The sequence below is a fragment of the Pelodiscus sinensis genome, chromosome 8 (assembly GCF_049634645.1).
Source record: "Pelodiscus sinensis isolate JC-2024 chromosome 8, ASM4963464v1, whole genome shotgun sequence".
NCBI classification, from domain to species: Eukaryota; Metazoa; Chordata; order Testudines; family Trionychidae; genus Pelodiscus; species Pelodiscus sinensis.
The window spans coordinates 6,674,409-6,692,833 of record NC_134718.1 but is presented as its reverse complement, the minus strand read 5'-3'; the positions used below and the strand labels follow the sequence as shown (position 1 = coordinate 6,692,833).

Sequence of the window (18,425 nt, the reverse complement as noted above, 5' to 3'; positions counted from 1 at the left end):
ACACAGGGCAAAGCACCAGCAGACCCTAGGGACCTGGACGCACATGGTGCCAGCCCCTGCCTGAGGATGGTGGCAGGGCAGGATTTAATCCATCCCCGCCTGCTGTAGCCAGGGCTGCCAGGAACCGCCGGCCTGTGAGCAGACCTGCTGGGTGGCTGAGTGCGGGAAGACGGCTGCCAGGGCCCGATACTTTGCACTGGGGGAGGGGACGTGCGGACGTGGCCGAGCCGGCCCCCATCTCAAAGGCCTCACACCCTTGGGGAAGCAACTGCAGCTTTGGGGATTTTCTGCGCCTACAATTACTTCCAGGGGGAGAGCCTTGGTTTGCACGAGGGTGACGTAATCAGCCTGCACCAGGCCAGAAGGGGACTGCCCCCCTGCCTACAAACACACCGCACCAGCGGAGGGGCTCTCAGGACCCATCCCCACAAGCTGAAGGGAGAGCAGTTGCCTGGCCTTTGGCCTCTGGCTCCGCCAGTCTCTGGCCATGAAACACCACCCGGCCTGCTGGCGGGGCCTTGCTTCCTGCACCGCCGCATGGCCCCCAGCACACAAGCCTGGCACCAGCTCTCGCCGGGGCATCTGACCAAGGGGCAGGTGTGCACGGTGGTGGAACGCTCACACCCGGACACACGGCTGGACCGGCCGCTGTTGCTGGAGGACCCTGCATACCCGGCTCTAGAAGCTGCAGGCAAGCGCTACAGCAAGCCGCCGACACCCGCACGGCCTGCCGGGAGAGGAAGGACCCGATTCCCGTGCAGCTGGGCCGGCAGAGCAGGGAGGAGTCCGGACAGAGACTGTCCCTTGAGTCGGAGGTTTCCTAGTGTTGGTGACATGCGTTTTACCACGAGCCCCTGCCACGGGGAGAGGCGGCAGCAGGGCTGGGGCGGCCGCGTTCTGCTTGTGACCAGCCCCACCCCTCGGAACCAGCTCCGCCAGAACCAGCCCTCCCCCGGCGAGGACAGAGTGCCAACCCAGCCAGGGAAGCCCTTTAATAAAAATCACACGACAATCTCCACTTCGATTTTCACACCGCGGACAAAAGCATCAGGGCCCTGGGGATTCGGCTCTGGCGTGTTCCCCGCCCCATCACCCGATTCTGCGGCGGGGCCAACGGGAGGCTAGCTAGGACAGCACCTTCCCCCTCCCCGGGCAATGCAGCGTTTGTGAGGCCAAGGGCCTTTCCTCCCGGGCCGCGCTGCAGCATGTGGCACCGGGCACAGCCTGCCCGAGAGGGTTAGTCAGTCCCACGCCGCACGGGGATCAAGGCACAGGCTCCGGCTCAGCGGCTCCGAGAGGACCAGGCAGGCGGGCGCTCAGTGGTCTGTGAAGTTGGCCTTTCTCTTCTCCACGAAGGCTGCCATCCCTTCCTTCCGGTCATCCTGAGACAGACAGACAGGGGCTCAGGACCACAGCCCGTACCGCGGTCGCGCTACGGCAGGGCTCAGCACACGGCCCATCACGCCTGCCTCGTGGGCCACGAGACGCTTGTTTACATTGACCGTCGGCAGGCGTGTCCCCCCACAGCTCCCATTGGCCGGGGTTTGCCGTGGCCAGCCAATGGGAGCTGCAGGAGGTGGCCACTTTCCATAGCTCCCATTGGCTGGGGCTTGCTGTTCTTGGCCAATGGGAGCTGCAGGAGGCAGTGGCAAACACATCCATGTGGCCTGGGCCACTTTCCATAGCTCCCATTGGCTGGGGTTTGCTGTTCTTGGCCAATGGGAGCTGCAGGAGGCAGTGGCCAGCACGTCCATGTGGCCTGCACCACTTTCCATAGCTCCCATTGGCCGGGGTTTGCTGTTCTTGGCCAATGGGAGCTGCAGGAGGCAGTGGCCAGCACGTCCATGTGGCCTGCACCACTTTCCATAGCTCCCATTGGCCAGGAACCGACTGCAGGGGCCGGGCCCGCGGATGGCCAATGTAAATAGAAGGTCTCCGGGCCTCCAGCCGACGGGCTGTGCGCGGAGGCTGCCGCCCCTGCTCCCAGGGAAAGCCGCCCGCTGGGCCGCCCCTCTACTCACCGTAGCGAAGGTGGCGTAGAAAAGCCTCTTCTCCATTTTAGTCCCCTCGCTCAGCGTCATCTCGAAGGCTGGAAGAGAGGGGGGGTGGGGGGGACGAAGAGGCTGGCTGTGAACGAGCACATCTGGCCAGCTCCCTCGGAGGAGAGTCCCCCCAAGAACTCGGGGTTTGCGCTGCCCCACCGCAGCCTCTGCTGGGGGAAGGCGAGAACCTCTCCCCCCTCTTCACCAGCTGCTGGGCGGCAGGGCTGGCGGGCTCTCCCGCCTGCTCCACGGCATGGCTCACCCCCACTGCTTGTGCGAGCCCTGGTCGGGGCTGAGCTCTCGGGGGGCAGGCAGGCGGGAGGCCAGGTGGAAAGCAGTGGCAGTGACGGGGTTAACGCTGCCTGCCCGCGGCGCCCTTAACCCCAGGCTGCCCCCGCAGCACGGCCCTCGGGCCACCAAACCCGGCTTCCCTCCAGAGACCATCCGCTGCGAGCGGCCAGACGGGAGCCTGTGGGGCCCAAAGCGGGAGGCCGCCCGGATCACCTAGTCTGACCTCCTGCCTATCACAGGCCCCCAGCCCACCCTCCCCGCATGAGCGCGACGTACCGCGCCCCCAGGGGACTCGGCAGCGCTGTGCCACGGGGCAGGGCTGGACCACGCAGGACTTTGCCCTAGAAACCCACTGTGACTTTTTCCATGCAAGCTCCTATTCCTCAGCCGCACGCCAGCCTCCCTCTGAGCCCCCACCCCTGTGCTCAGCCAATGCCCAGCGAGGCCTGTACCTGCATTCACGGCTTCCTTGGCCATCGCCGTCACCAGCTTCGAATTCCCTGCGATCTTCTCCCCGCACTGGATGGCTTCTTCCAGCAGCTTCTCCACCGGGTAGATTTTGCTGACCAGGCCTGGGGAGGAGGGGACAAGCGATGGGCCCGTCAGCGCTTGGCGCCCAACGTTGCTGGGTCCTCCCCTGAGAGCATGTTCGTGAGCCCAGCCTCCGCCCGGCCAGCAGGCCGCAGAGCGGCAAGCTGCTCGCCGGCAGCCCCCACGCAGGACCCTCTGCTCCGCCAGCAGCCCCTGCACGCGGCACAAAGCCTCGCGGGAGCGAAGCCGGGCTGTGGCTAGAGGCGCGAGGCATCCTTTTCTCACCAGGCACGCCCACCTCACAGAGCCACGCCTGCCACCACGCGAGCGGGCGCCCAGTGCCGCAGGGCGGAGGGGCCGGACAGGCGCGATCAGCCTTTGAACCCAGCGGCGTGGGCCTGGCCACACAGCCCGCCAGTGCAAAAGGCCGCTGGATCTCCCCTGGGCCAACGGCAGCCCCAGTTGCGGGGCTTGTGCTGCTGCCGGGGCCTGATCCAGAAAAGGGCCGGCGGGTCTTGGAGCCCAGGCGGCCGTTACCATCGGCAACCCCGCTTATTTCTCAACTGAGCACGGCGGAGGGAGCGGCGGGACGCCCCTGCAGCGCCCACGGCAAGCTCCCTCTGTGCCCCCGCAGTGGAGAAATGCCCGAGGGACGCCTGCGCAAGGGGGTACCGGCGTGCCAAGGCCAGGCTCCCTCCATGGTCCCCAGGGAGCAGCCGCAGGCTCCGCGCCCCAAACCCTTCGCCTCCCGGCAGCGAGGCCGCAGGGCCCCAGAGCTGGCCACGAGCGTGCGGCCAGCGGCAGGGACCAAGGCCAAACTCCGCCCGGGAAGGGTCACTACCCTAGTGTAGCTGCGGGGCAGAGGGCTGCCCTCTGTGCAGCGTCACGGGCCAACGTGGCCCCCTCCACCCACGTCAGCGGCTGAGCGCACCCCCTCCCACTGGGGCTCTGGACCCCCCGCTTGTAGGGCTGCAGCCTGGCTGGCCCCCGGGAGCGCCTCGCCTGTGGACCGGGCCGTACAGCCCCTGAGCGGCTTATCAGCACACGTGCAGCGGGGGAGTCACACTGACGGGGAAGGGAGCCCTGGATGGGCATGTCTCTCTGCATGGTTCATCCTGGGACGGCGGGGGAGAAGCCAGGCCAGGCAGGGCCTCCTCGAGACGCATCATACTGGGCGTGCCGGGGAGGGGGCTGGGCAAACACCCATGCCGAGCCGGTCTCTACTGGGAGTCGGCTGGATGGGACACAGGCCCCGTGCCCCCAGCTGCCTCCAGCCAGGCATGGTGCTAGGGTCACCACCTTGGGCTGGCCAGCCCGGGGAAGCCAGCCCCCACCCCGCTCCGGGACTGGCTGCGCCACCAGTGCCGTGGGAGGGCCTGGCGGGAAGGCGCTCACACCCGTACCTGCCGCTTTGGCTTCCTGAGCGGAGATCCTGTCTCCGGTGAGGACCATCTCCATGGCCAGGGACTTGCCCACGGCTCTCGTGAGCCTCTGAGTCCCGCCCGCTCCTGTAGGGAATGGGGAAGGCTGCAATTAGCTGGCAGGAGGCACCCCCCCCCACCCCGATATCACCCCCCCCCCCCCCCGGGCTGAGCGGTCAGGAGAAAGGGGAGTGGCAGGGAAACACACTGCCGGATCCTTACGGAACATACTGTTGGCTGGTCTTTCAGCACAGGGCTCTAGCTTTGTCCTGGGGCTTACGGATGCCACCCTAAGCTCCCCAGCCGTGCAATTACCTGCCAGTCCCATTACCATAGTACGTCAGCACTATGCCCTGCACAGATCTGGGCAAAGGGTGTGTTCTGGGCCCCGGAGAGTCTACTTCTCGAGGCTCTGGGACCTCACAGTGGGGCACGCTCTGGAATTTTTCCCTTTACGAGCTGTGAAAGGCACCACGTGATAGACAGCTGCCCTGGGCTCGGAGCCAGGCATGCAGTTCGATCAATAGCCAGGGAATATCTTACTGCCTCCGTGTCAACCCATGGCATGCCCACATCCTCAACACTGCGTGCAGATGTGGTTGCCTCATGGCAAAAAAAAAAAAAAATCTTGGCATTGGAAAAAGTTCGGAAAAGGGGAACAAAAATGATGAGGGGTTTGGACCAGCTGTCATATGAAGAGAGATTAAAAGGACTAGGACTTTTCAGCTTCGAAAAGAGAAGACTACGGAGGGATATGAGAGAGGTCTATAAAATCAGGACTGGTGTGGAGAAAGTGAATAAGGAAAAGTTATTTACTTGCTCCCATAATACAAGAACTAGGGGTCACCAAATGAAATTAACAGGTAGCAGGTTTAAAACAAACAAAAGGAAGTTTTTCTTCACACGCCACACGGTTAACCTGGGGAACTCCTTGCCACAGGATGCTGTGAAGACCAGGACTTTAACAGGGTTCAAAAAAGAGCTAGATAAAGTCACGGAGCATAGGTCCATCAGTGGCTATTGGCCGGGGGGTCCCTAGCCTCTGTGTATCAGAAGAGAGAACCCTGAGGTAGACCCAGTCTGGCCGCTTGATGTAGTTCGGGATTCCAAACAAACCAGCCCACGAGAGATGCCTTGGTCTGAACTGGTCCCACTCGTATTTCTGAGTGATAGGGAGGGGTCAGTTTCCACACGAGTCGCTGGAAGGCTCACAGTAACTAGGAGCGTTTATTTCCTAAGCCTCTGGACAGTGTCCAGTCTGGGAAGCAGCTTGGCCACACGACAGGTTGGCCAGCGGCCGTGTACTCCACGGGGGTTACCTGGGATGGTGCCCAGCAGGATTTCGGGTTGTCCAAACTGCGCCTTCTCGCCCGCATAGATGATATCGCACATCATGGCCAGCTCACAGCCACCGCCCAGCTGCAGGGGAGAGCGGGGCGCGGGTTAGAACGAGCACAGCACCAGCCGGCACACAAGGGTGTCTAGGTCCCCTGGGACCCGAGACCTCACAGTCCGTGCTGTGTTCATCCACACAGCAGGGGAGGGGAAACTGAGGCACATGGTAAAGTCACCCACCCAGTCACCCACTGCCAGGAATTGAACCTAAGTTCCCATCCGATGCCCTCACCAGCGCAGAGCTGTAGAACTCACTCTAGGAGCCCAATGACAAACTCAGCGCAAAGTATTCCGGGGCCCTTCGGGAGGGACTAGGGGTGAGGGATGGGACATGCCCCACGTGGGTAAGGGAGGAAGGCAGAGCTGCTTCCAGAGCCAGGCAGGAGCAACACACGCCACAGCCAGAGCCGCAGGGGGCGTTTATTTATGCCAAGGTACGTGCATGCAGTTCCCTTATCCTGCTGCTCTGACGCAGAGAAATCTCCCATTAGCCCTCTCCATAAAAGGACCATCCCGAGTCCCAGGTATGACGGGCGTCAGGGTCTGCACGGAGCTGGCTGAGACAACGGGAAGTCACCACGGTACAATATTTACCCAGGGGTGCGAGGTGGATTAAGGAACAGAAAAGCCAAACTCACGGCGTAGCCATTCACCGCGGCTATGACCGGCTTCTTGACCATGGAGACTTTGTTCCACTCTGCAAGGAAATTGCTCCCGTAGCATTCCTGGAAGGTTCGGTTCTGCATCTCCTTGATATCTGCTCCAGCTGAGAGAGAGAAGAGGGGGTAGAGGGGGACGTGGGAAGCGACCCGCCCTCCCATGCTGCTGTAGCTCGGTCGGATAGGAGATGTTATTCAGGAGAACATGCAGAAGATCAACAGCTTCTCTTTCCAGCAACGGCTGGTCCCGTAAGATATCACCTCCCGCACCTAGTCTCTCTAGCATGGCAAGCATGGAACTGTTTTGTCTTTACAGGGGCAACTTGAAATCCTGGCAGGTCCAATCCCTGCCTCCGAGTTGCCCTGCTAAGATTTGTGGTTTGCAAAAAAAGTCACCGAAATCGTCCTATTTTGAAAGCGTTTTCTTTCCTCCTGTTACTGTGCGAGAGGCAGACAGATGGGGGAAAGGGCTCGGGGGCTGTGCTGAGGAACCGCTGAAACAGGATTTTCTCCACTCCCTTCCCACACAGGGATCGTCGGGGTTACTTTTAAGAGAAGCAGTAGGTCAAGTAAGCTGAGACAGGGACATGATCACAGAATCATAGAGCCCTAGAACTGGAAGGGACCTCAAAAGACCAGCCCGCCGCCCTCACAGCAAAGCCAAGCACCGTCTAGATCAGTGGTTCCCAAACGTTTCGGCACCACGCCCCCTTTTTGATTTTTGAAAAACCCTTATGCCCCCTCCCCAAAAATAGCAGAAAATCGAGCAATTAAAAAAAAAAAAAAGGAACTGACCGGGGCAGCAAAACTTAGCAAAACTTGATGGGGGGGGGGGGGGAGAGGGAGGGAACTGGGTTGCCTCGTGTCCCCCCCCTGGAATTTCTTCACGCCCCCCAGTTTGGGGACCCATGGTCTAGATCATCCCTGACAGGTGTCTGTCTGACCTGCTCTTAAATATCTCCAGGGATGGAGATTTCACAACCCCCTTGGGTGATTTATTCCAGTGTTTCACCATCCTACAGTGAGGAAGTTTTTCCTAATGTCCAACCTAAACCTCCCTTGCTGCAATTGAAGCCCATTGCTTCTTGTCCTGAACTCAGAGGCCAAGGAGAACAATTTTTCTCCCTCCTCCTTGTAACTGCCATCTTGCCCCTCTCGGTCTTCTCTTTTTTAAACTAAATAAACCCAGTTCTCTCCGTCTTCCCTTCTAGCTCATGTTTTCTAGACCCCGAATCATTTTGGTTGCTCTTCTCTGGCCTTCTCCAATCAGTCCACATCTTTTCTGAGATGAGGTGCCCAGAACTGGGCGTAATCCTCCAGCCGGGGCCTACTCAGCGTGGCGTAGAGCAGGAGGACTTCTCGTGCGGACGCTGAGCCTCCCCAACCAGGGCACCTGTCACAATGTGCCTGGCAGACGGGATTACAGCATCCTGGCCTTGAAAATAATCCCCCGCCCTCGGGGCTCTCAATGGCCCAGCCAGGCCCTAGCCATGACTCAGTTGTGACTTTTTTTTCCTCCCTCGGAAGGGCTGGTAGCTCTAGTGCTTGGACATTTCAAATCCAAGCGGACAGAGACGGAGGGCACGTCTACACTAGAACCGCAGTCACCGCGCCCCCGCAGCGCTGGCACCCGGCGCCGCAGTAAATCCGCCTCTGCGAAGCTGCAGCCGGGTGGATGCGGGAATTCGCCCTTTGAGCTGGCAGCTGGGTGACGCTCGGCTTCACTGTGTCGCCCCCGGACGAGGTTTCTCTAGCTCTGCACTGGGGGCCAGCTCTGGGAAGCGGCCCCCACTAGGGCCAAGGGGGCCTGCCCCATCTCTAACACGTCTCTGAATGGCGGAGGGAGCCGCCAATCATGTGGGGTCTCTTCCATCCAAGCCTGGATCCAGGACAGGCGTCACCAACTCCCCTCCCCTTCAAGCCCAGCCCGCCGGCAGCGCCCTCCCCGCCTACCCGCGAAGGCTTTCTCGCTGCCCGTGATGACGATGGCCCCCACGTGCGGGTCCTTCTCGAAGGCGTCCAGCGCCCGGCTCATCTCGTTCATCAGGCCATCGCAGAGGGCGTTCAGGGCTTTGGGGCGGTTCAGCTGGATCAGGCCGACGTTCTGCTTCGCCCCTTTCTTCTCCACCACCAGGTACTGGAAGGGAGCGCCTGCCGGGGGAAGAGACACCGTCACTGCCCCGCAGCACCCCACGGGCGGGGCTCTCCCGCCTGTGCTGCCAGCGCGAGCGCCCGCCTCTCCACTGCCAGTCCCGCAATGCACTTGTCAGGCCCCAGGCTGCTGACTCCGGTCTACCGGCCTGCACTGACAGACACACCCGCTGCGCCTGCCCGCTGCTTTCCCTGGCGTTTCTGCATTGCACAGGCCTTGCCCCGGCCAGCTGGGGACAGCACAGCCTGGCCAGGGGCTGGGGGAGCCATGCGCATTGTGGGGGGCTGCCCTCCAGCAGGGGCTGGGGAAATGCCCAGTGAGCAGCCCCACACCCCTGCCTCAGGCTGCTGGAACTCCGACCCCAGACCTGGGGTGGCTCCCTATTTCATGTCAGCCTCTGGCTGACAGCTCTTTAAACCCCCCTCTGCTGGAACAGAGACTTTCTCTCTGCCCCTCCCCACGCCTGACCGCTGCAGCGGCCTCTCCCCTAGAGCCCCTTAGCTGCTGTGCGGTGGGGAGAGCGGGCCCTTCCTTCAGCGTGGGCCCCCCCCACGGATTAGCTCTAGTGCCCATCTCTGCCACTGCTCAGAGCTTCCCCTGGGAGCGGCGACACTGAGGGATACTTGGGCTGGTTCCAGACAGCTGCCCAAATCCACCAGTGCCTTGGTAATGTCACTGAACTGCCGCTCGGGACAGCAGCAGAGGCACCAGGGAGCCTGCAGGCTCAGACGGACAGGGCTCCATCAGCATAGAGGCCAGCAGCCTGCTTTTCACCTTGGCTCTTACTGGGCAATTGTCAGCAGGGGATCTGGACGCACTTTACCAAGACAGGTAGTCCCACTGCCCCATTACAGATAGGCTACGGCTTCCCGCGGCAGGCCCAAGATCACCCCAAAAGTCAATGGCAGAGCTCGGAACGGATCCAGTCCCGGATCTTAGGCCAGAGGAAAGCGACAAGGGAAAAGTGTAAATTCTGCACAAGCTGATGGCGTAAAGCCGAGCTCCCTGGCCTTGAATACTGGAGGAACCATCCAGGGCAACATTTCAAACCTGAAGATCCACATGTAGGCTCCAAACCAAGTGGAATCAGCTACATGACGAGCATGAGTGACGTGTGCCCATGAACAGTGCACGTCAGGCTGCTTTTAACCAGAGGCTGAAACACAGCTGTGGGAGCGCGAAAGCGAAGGCCCGTTGTACGGGCACTGGCCATCGGAATTCATAAAAACTATTTCGAGCCCTGTTTTCTGATGCGCTTTCCCGGGGCGCAACAAGTCTGGGTTTTCCTCTTAAATTCCTTCTGAAATGTGCCTACGGGTTTTTCCCCCGCCCCTGCTGAGGTTTGTAAGGAACTTTTCCCAGGCAGCCGCCTCCCTGTTTCTAGCCAGGCACTGAAACTGACTCTGCCAAGGGCTGTCACGTGCACAACTGACGCGCCACGGCAGCCGGGGTGATTTTCACCTTGACCTTGAAATTGCCTCCTTCGAAGTCCAACTCCCGAATTAACTGCACGTAACATCGAATGGGAGCGGACGACGCAAGGAAACGGATTTGTGCGCCAGGAGTAGGAAAGCGCCACCGAAGAGCAGCAGATCTTATCTCGTGCATGCAGCGCCAAGCGTTCTGCAGCCGCGTCTCTCCTGGGTGTGTTTCTGTATCTCACCAAAGTGGTGTCAGGTGCAATGCACACGCCACTTCCCCTGCCCTCACAGCACTTCCCAACAGAATCATAGGACTGGAAGGGACCTCGAGAGGTCATCGAGTCCAGCCCCCCCGCCCTCAAGGCAGGACCTAGCTCCGTCTACACCATCCCTTCACCCCCCAGGGTCTTCACCCCCCACTTCATATTGGGGGGGGGGGGAGATGGGACTCCATGGCCCATGTGCTCTCCTGCTCAGGGGCGGCAGATGTGCTGGCTGCTTACACTACAATGAACCTCATAACTAGGGATGTAATAGGATAACCCGCTGACACGGTTAACCAATAAACCTGAGCTTATTGGTTACCGTGAACGGTGACATGCAGGCTCCCGCCCTGCTCCCGGGAAACCGGCTGCCACCCCATGGTGCTGGCTCTGATAGGAGGCAGCAGCATGGGGTGGGAGCTGGTGTGTGCTGGGAGCTGGTTTAAAAGCCAGCTCCTGGTGGCCACCGGCTCCCAGAGAGCTGGCTGCCACCCTGCACTGCAGGTACATGTAACTGTGTAACTGCTGATGTTTTTACTCAGTTACCTGCTTAACCTCCCTAATCATAACCTTCCGCCTGGGATGACACGGTCACCTCCACAGCAACCCCAAGGTGAGGACATTAGCAGGCAGAGGCCTAAAGAAACACACATCCTGTTTACACCCCCTGTCTTGCAGGAGGATTACTTAGGCTGAAAGTTTTATTGCCCCAACAAGGATGGCTCACATCTAGCATGAGTAACCGGGGAAGGGGAGAAGAATACAAGGAGAAATCACTAGGATTCCATCCCCCACGTTTAAAGGAACGGAAATCCTCGTTCCCTGTCCCTGTGGATGGATTATCCAGCAGCTGCACTAGCTAGAACTGCTAGCCCACGGACACCGCGCGGCTCAGCAGACCTCACAGGAATTGGGCTGGAATTTCTTGTCGCACCATGAAAAAAAAAGTCTGTTGAGAAGACATGAGCAATATTTTTCTGTAAGGCCCTGCGTATCAGCCCAGCTCGTATCGCACAGCCCTCTCCCCCGGTCAGTATTGTCAGCTCGGGTGCCCAGTTGTCCTGCCCATTTTACTTCCATTTCTTCTTCTCCTCTCACCCCCGCACACACTTCCTGTATTCCAATCTGCCAGGCCAAGACACTACCCGTCAGGGCTGCATGGAAATCTCTCCTGAAGCCTCATTTCTCACATGCGTCCGTCTGTGGACACTGTATTTTCGTTGGGGCACGAGCTGTTGTTGCTTGTGCCTTGTACTAGGACAGGTAACGGGTGTGAGCTGCCCAGGGCAACACAACCAATGCCCACTTGGACGAAGCTGGAGGGGTCTGCGAAAGACTCAGCACACCCTGAGTGCTCGAGAACTGAAATTAGCATTCCTGAGACTGCCAGAGCCCAGCCCGGCCGGGGTCTGTCTCCCTCTGGGCAAACAAAACAGCCCCTTATTTTACTATCCTCCTCCCCATAGAACCGGTGGGGGAGGAGGTTTGGGCCTGGGATACAGGTTTCCTTCTCCAGAGGAGGGATATAAAATCCCATGTACTCAGTTAATGGATTAACTGTTGTGTTTAATTGGTTCACTGGTTAAGCGGGAGCTTGTGGGCGAGGGGCTGGGCGCAGGCCGAGTAACCCCCCACCTGCAGGGCTCCTGACCACAGAGGGCTGCGGATGAACTGGTTACCTGGTACTCATTCACATCCCTACTCCACAGCAGCATGGCTGGTCCCTTCTAGGGCTATCAGATTCGTTGACCGGTTAAAGAATTAAAGGGGAGGGGCAGGCTGGAGTGGGGGGCAGGCTGGGCGACGGCGTCTCTAGTCCCTTCAACATGCCCTGAATTAACTGAGAAAAGAACTGAATGTGGAGTCACCCTGAGCCCTGCTGGCCTGGCTTTTGACAGCACCCGTGGGAGCTGTCTGTGCCAGGCGAGGGTACGCCCAGGGGACACCCTGGAACCAGGCTCCAGCCCGGACAGCTGCCAGGGGCCGTCCTGAGCGCACAAGGCCTCAGAACGCAAAGCGCTTCGGGTACAAGGAGGGCCCCGGAGCTCCCCGTCAGTGGAGCCACTGCAGCTGCTCAGTCAGGACTGGGGCACAGGCCTGGCCTCCTGCCCAAGGGAGGGGGCAGGCTGCCCGTCCAGTCCCATCCCCTCTCCCCCGCCAGCTGAGGGGAGACAGGGCAGTGGGCGCAGCCCCCCAGAGCAAGGCAGCGCTGGGCAGCAAGGCGCGACCGGGTCGCAGGCGCAGTGCAGGGCTCCAGGCCGGAGAACTTTGCCCTCTGCTTTCGGGCAGCAACAGCTCCCGAGGCGGCCACACACGCAGGGCCTGAGCAAACTTCCAGCCCCTGAGCTCCCAGCGTGGCCCAGCCCCCCGGGTGCTCCCCCAGACCTACTGCCAGGAGCCCCCAGGCCGCAGCTCACACAGGCATGGGGCAGTGCAGGGAGCCAGCTCTGTTGGGCAGCGCCCTCTCCTGGGGGGGCTGAGGGAGCGTCCCCACCAAAGCAGCCCCAGACCTAGAGGGGCTCCCCACACCACCCAGCAATGGGGAGCCAGCAGGCAGGGGCAGCAGGCTCCAGGGTGGGGAGTCAGTGGGCTGAGCAGCCTGCAGGGAACTGAGTCACCCCCTGCACCCCAGCCCCCACTGTCCTCCAGCCACCCCGTACCCCAGCCCCCACTGTCCTCCAGCCCCCCATCCTCCAGCCCCCCTGTACCCCAGCCCCCACTGTCCTCCAGCCCCCCCGTACCCCAGCCCCCCCCGTACCCCAGCCCCCACTGTCCTCCAGCCCCCCATCCTCCAGCTCCCCCGCACCTCAGCCCCCACTGTCCTCCAGCCCCCCTGCACCCCAGCCCCCACTGTCCTCCAGCCCCACTATCCTCCAGCTCCCCCGCACCCCAGTCCCCACTGTCCTCCAGCCCCCCTGCACCCCAGTCCCCACTGTCCTCCAGCCCCCCTATCCTTCAGCCCCCACTGTCCTCCAGCCCCCCTGCACCCCAATCCCCACTGTCCTCCAGCCCCCCATCCTCCAGCTCCTCCGCACCCCAGCCCCCCTATCCTCCAGCCCCCCTGCACCCCAGTCCCCACTGTCCTCCAGCCCCCCTGCACCCCAGTCCCCACTGTCCTCCAGCTCCCCCGCACCGCAGCCCCCACTGTCCTCCAGCCCCCCATCCTCCAGCTCCCCTGCACCCCAGCCCCCCTATCCTCCAGCCCCCACTGTCCTCCAGCTCCCCTGCACCCCAGCCCCCACTGTCCTCCAGCCCCCCATCCTCCAGCTCCCCCGCACCCCAGCCCCCCTATCCTCCAGCTCCCCTGCACCCCAGCCCCCACTGTCCTCCAGCCCCCCATCCTCCAGCCCCCCTGCACCCCAGCCCCCCATCCTCCAGCTCCCCTGCACCCCAGCCCCCCATCCTCCAGCCCCCACTGTCCTCCAGCTCCCCTGCACCCCAGCCCCCACTGTCCTCCAGCCCCCCATCCTCCAGCTCCCCCGCACCCCAGCCCCCCATCCTCCAGCCCCCCTGCACCCCAGTCCCCACTGTCCTCCAGCCCCCCTGCACCCCAGCCCCCCATCCTCCAGCCCCCCTGCACCCCAGCCCCCCATCCTCCAGCTCCCCCGCACCCCAGCCCCCCATCCTCCAGCCCCCCTGCACCCCAGCCCCCACTGTCCTCCAGCCCCCCTGCACCCCAGCCCTCTTATCTCCAGCCCCCCCCGCACATCAGCCCCCTTATCTCCTGCCCGCACCCCAGCCCCCCTATCCTCCAACCCCCCCCGCACCCCAGCCCCCCTGCCCCCCGGACAGCGGCCCGGCCCAGCAGCCGCCGCTCACCGGCCGAGCAGGGCCGAGCCGGGGCTCGCAGCAGCAGCAGGCGGGCCCGGGCCGGGCAGAGCAGCGCGCGCAGAGGGACAGCCATGGCGGAGCGGAGCCGAGCCACGGGGCCTGGAGCACCCGAGCTCCGCCCCTGCGCGTCACGCCCCGCCCCCCAGAGCCTTCATCTGCATAGCTCCGTCTATCCCCCGCCCACAGCCTTCATTTGCATGGCTCCGCCCAAAGCCCTCATCTGCATAGCTCCGCCTATCCCCGCCCCCCAGAGCCTTCATCTGCATAGCTCCGCCCAAAGCCCTCATCTGCATAGCTCCGTCTATCCCCGCCCCCCAGAGCCTTCATCTGCATAGCTACGCCCAAAGCCCTCATCTGCATAGCTCCGTCTATCCCCGCCCCCCAGAGCCTTCATCTGCATAGCTCCGCCCAAAGCCCTCATCTGCATATTGATAGAAATGTAGCCCTGTTAGTCTGGTGTAGCTGAAACAAAAAACAGGACTATGTAGCACTTTAAAGACTAACAAGATGGTTTATTAGGTGATGAGCTTTCGTGGGCCAGACCCACTTCCTCAGATCAAATAGTGGAAGAAAATTGTCACAACCATAGATACCAAAGGATACAATTTAAAAAAATGAACACACATGAAAAGGACAAATCACATTTCAGAACAGAAGGGAGATGGGGAGGGGGAGGTAAATATCTGTGAGCTAATGATATTAGAGGTGATAATCGGGGAAGCTATCTTTGTAATGAGTAAGGTAATTAGAGTCTTTGTTCAAACCTAAGCATAAAGTGTCGAATTTGAGCATGAATGACAGTTCAGAGGATTCTCTTTCAAGTGTATTCTTAAAAGGCTTTTGAAGCAGGATACAGGTAATCAAGTCGTTGAGACAGTGTCCTTTCTGGTTGAAATGGCAAGGAACTGTTTTTTCTTTGTGATCCTGTCTAATATCTGTTTTGTGGGCATTGATCCTTTGGCGAAGTGTCTGAGACGTTTGTCCAATGTACATAGCAGACGGACACTTTTGGCACATGATAACATAAATTATATTTCTTGCGCAGGAATTTACCTCCCCCCCCCCATCCCCCTTCTGTTCTGAAATTTGATTTGTCCTTTTCATATGTGTTCATTTTTTAAAATTGTATCCTTTGGTATATATGGTTGTGAAAATTTTCTTCCACTATTTGATCTGAGGTGGGTCTGGCCCACGAAAGCTCATCACCTAATAAACCATCTTGTTAGTCTTTAAAGTGCTACATAGTCCTGTTTTTTGTCTCATCTGCATAGCTCCATCTATCCCCCGCCCAGAGCCTTCATTTGCATAGCCCCGCCCAATATGGGTAACCCCGCCCCAGTGCTCAACCTGTGGGTGCGGTCAGGGGAGGAGGAGACTCAGGGGGCGTGGCCAGCAGTGGCTTCAGAGACACCGGGAGGATGGGGGCAGTGGGTGGGTTGAGGGGAATATGGGTGGGCAGTGGGTAGGCTGAGGGGAGTGGGTAGGACCATGGGTTGTGGACGTACATTGTGGTGTAAGAATGACTTAACAGTGTGACACTGTTGCAAAAAAAGCAAACATGCCTCTGGGCTGCATTAATAGGAGTGCTGGGTTCAGTTTTGGGCACCACATTTCAAGACAGATGTGAAGAAACTGGAGAAGGTCCAGAGAAGAGCAACAAAAATGATGAAAGGTCCAGAGAACATGAGCTGTGAGGCAAGGTTGATGGAATTGGGCTTGTTTCGTTTGCAAAAGAAGACTGAGAGGGGAGGTGATCGTGGTTTCCAGGTATCTATAAAGATGTCCCGGGGAAGATGGGAGGAAATTGTTCTCCTTGGCCTCTGCTGATAGGACTAGAAGCAATGGGCAGCAAGGGAGGTTTAGGTTGGACATTAGGAAAAACTTCCTACCTGTCAGGGTGGTGAAACTCTGGAATAAATTGCCCAGGGAGGTTGTGGAATCCCCATCACTGGAGATATTTAAGAGCAGGGTTAAATCAACCTGTCAGGGTTGATCTAGATGGTGCGTGGTCCTGCCATGAGGGCAGGGGACTGGACTTGATGATTTCTCGAGGTCCCTTCCTGTTCTAGTGCTCTGTGACTCTGTGATTCTATGAAGTGTCAGTGTGGCTCGTTTCTTGGTGTCTGAGGTGCTGTGAGATGCTGCAGGCTCCCTGCTAGCCGGGCCAGTCACAGTGGGGTGGCCTGTACTAACCCAGCCCTGGCTAAGCCAGCGTGCTAACTCCTGACAGGAGGCTGGGCCCTTCCCAGGTCTGCTGGGCTCTTGAGCTGCCTTTCTCTGCCTCAGTTGGCCGGGAGCAGGGCATTCTGGCTTCGCCCTGGGGCAGAGCATTGAAATTCACCTCGGTCACGGCCACCTGGACCTGGGCCTGCCCAGCCAATAAACAGCCACACACCCACTCAATCCTTCTGAACCCTCTGGGGCAGCACAGCTGGGAGGCCTTGGCTCTCCTAGGGCAGCACCACCCAGCTCTGGTCCCCCGCAGCACCTGCCCACTGCAGACAGCTGTTTATTAGCCCCTCACCGCACTCTCTGGCTGCCAGGGAGTGAGGGGTCGGCCGCCCTTGTCTTGACGCAGCCATAGCACCGCGGTCCCTGCTGGGCCAACGTCCGGCGCCACGCCTAGATTCTCCAGCTTCTTTGTGGGTTGGGCCGCCTGTGAAATCCCACCCAATGACTTCAGTTCTGATGCCCTGTTTTCAGGGCTGAGACGTGACCTATTTCTATTGGGCCCTGGCCATCTGAGCCCCGTAGATGGCGCCCGCTGGTTAGCAAATCTCTGACCTGCACTTCCAAGGTTTTCTTGTTTTCTTTATTTTAAGGACTGTATTTGTCTACTGACCCCTCCTAGTACATGGGGAAATCTCCCCTTGCTTGCCCCATTTCTTTTGGTATTCCCAAGTTCCACTCTGATGAAGTGCTTCTCTCTTTCAATATTCTTCCTCCTCCAGGAGTCATAGCAATTCGTGTCACTCCTCTAATGTGACAATCGTTTGTAAAGGAAACACCCTTTCTATTGCCTCGGAAGGAAAGGGACAGAGGTTGTGCATTCAGGGACCACGTAGCCATCTTTCAGGCTTGCAGCAGCGCAAGAGGTGTTCTGCTGAAGGAACAAGACAGGTGAATCCCATAGAGAGACAGCGTGCGCACCCCTGCCAGCAGTATTACAGGCGGCAGAGTCCTTGCAGGGTAGCCACGCGGTGCTTAGAACACAGAGGCAAGGCAGCCTCATAACCAAGCTCTCCACACGCAGCAGCTGAGAGCCGGCTGCTGAGACACATCAGGCAGGTGGAGGTCCATGGCTTGGGGCGCACGATGCGCTGGGGAATGCATCCGTCACCGGAACAAACAGGGCAAACTCCGGCGGCCGAGTGGAGGAATTTTCCATCTCTTCTGTGATTCTATAAATAACAACTCCACCCGCTCTGCGTGGGCACGTGCAGAGCCCTGCTCACATATGTCCCCCAAACAGAGGCTTGCACGTGTGTGCCGGCACCCCACCGCCCATCTTCACGCATGTACCCACCCCCGTCTGCATGCACTCATCCGTGTACTCACCCTCCCCGGCATGCAAGCCTCCCCACACACGTGTGCACATGAACGCGTGCCCCTGCACACACCAGCATCCATGCACACCAGGATAAAGAGAGCCTCTAGGCCCATGGGATGGGGCTGTTGGTCTCTCTGCCCAGCATGGTGTGCTGGCTGTCCCTGTACGATGGCTGGGCTGCTGCAAGGCCTGGGCACAGCAGACCCCAAAGCCCAGGCTGGGCGCACAGGTCATGCCAGGCCCCTGCGGCAACCCCCTTTGGGCAGCGTTCCTGAGCCCCCCTCGCCATTGGGAGGGGGCCCTAGTAGTAGCAGGAGGAAGCCAAGGAAACATGCAGGAAAGACGTACTCAGGTCTGTCTCCTCTCCACCCCCCGCCAGCCTGCACACCCCCTCCCCATCCTCTCCTCCCCCGAGGGCTCCCCAGCTCACTGCCCCCTCTAATCCCAATGGCTTGACACACGTTGCCTAGAAAACACAGGGCCCTGCCATCACATCGTGCAGTGTAATCCAGCCGTGCCCCAGATATAGACGCCAATCTTCCTCGGCACCTCTGGCACTGTGACAGGGGGTGGGGGTGGGGGGGAGGCTCCCGTGGGAACTAAGGGGTATCACTGAAAGCAGAGCCCATCCCTCCATTGCACACACACAGGTCACCCTTGGGACACCACAACCCCTCACAACACAAACCACCCTCTCAGCACCCGTGCCACACCACAACCCCTCCACACAGAGCACCTGTGTCACACCACAACCCCTCCACACAGAGCACCTGTGCCACAACACAACCTGTCCACACAAAGCACCTGTGTCACACCACAACCCCTCCACACAGAGCACCTGTGCCACAACACAACCTGTCCACACAAAG

General features: G+C 60.0%; 1 protein-coding gene across 1 annotated transcript; it reads right to left on the bottom strand.

Moving 5' to 3' along the window:
* Positions 1-977: 977 nt before the first annotated feature.
* Positions 978-14,153, bottom strand: ECHS1 (enoyl-CoA hydratase, short chain 1). The gene is made up of 8 exons (XM_075934678.1): positions 13,995-14,153; positions 8,293-8,490; positions 6,319-6,446; positions 5,605-5,704; positions 4,268-4,372; positions 2,786-2,905; positions 2,022-2,089; positions 978-1,382 (listed from the first exon to the last, which is right to left on the bottom strand). The coding sequence occupies exons 1-8, from the start codon at positions 14,077-14,079 to the stop codon at positions 1,317-1,319; spliced, it is 870 nt and encodes a 289-aa protein (XP_075790793.1). The 5' UTR covers positions 14,080-14,153; the 3' UTR covers positions 978-1,316.
* Positions 14,154-18,425: the final 4,272 nt, after the last annotated feature.

Coding starts and splice junctions, on each gene's coding strand:
- ECHS1 (XM_075934678.1), bottom strand. CDS start 14,079: ATGGCTGTCCCTCTGCGCGCGCTGCTCTGCCCGGCCCGGGCCCGCCTG. Junction 5,705..6,318: donor CCGCGGTGAATGGCTACGCC/GTGAGTTTGGCT, acceptor TCTCCCCTGCAG/CTGGGCGGTGGCTGTGAGCT. Junction 2,906..4,267: donor TCAGGAAGCCAAAGCGGCAG/GTACGGGTGTGA, acceptor CCTCCTCCCCAG/GCCTGGTCAGCAAAATCTAC.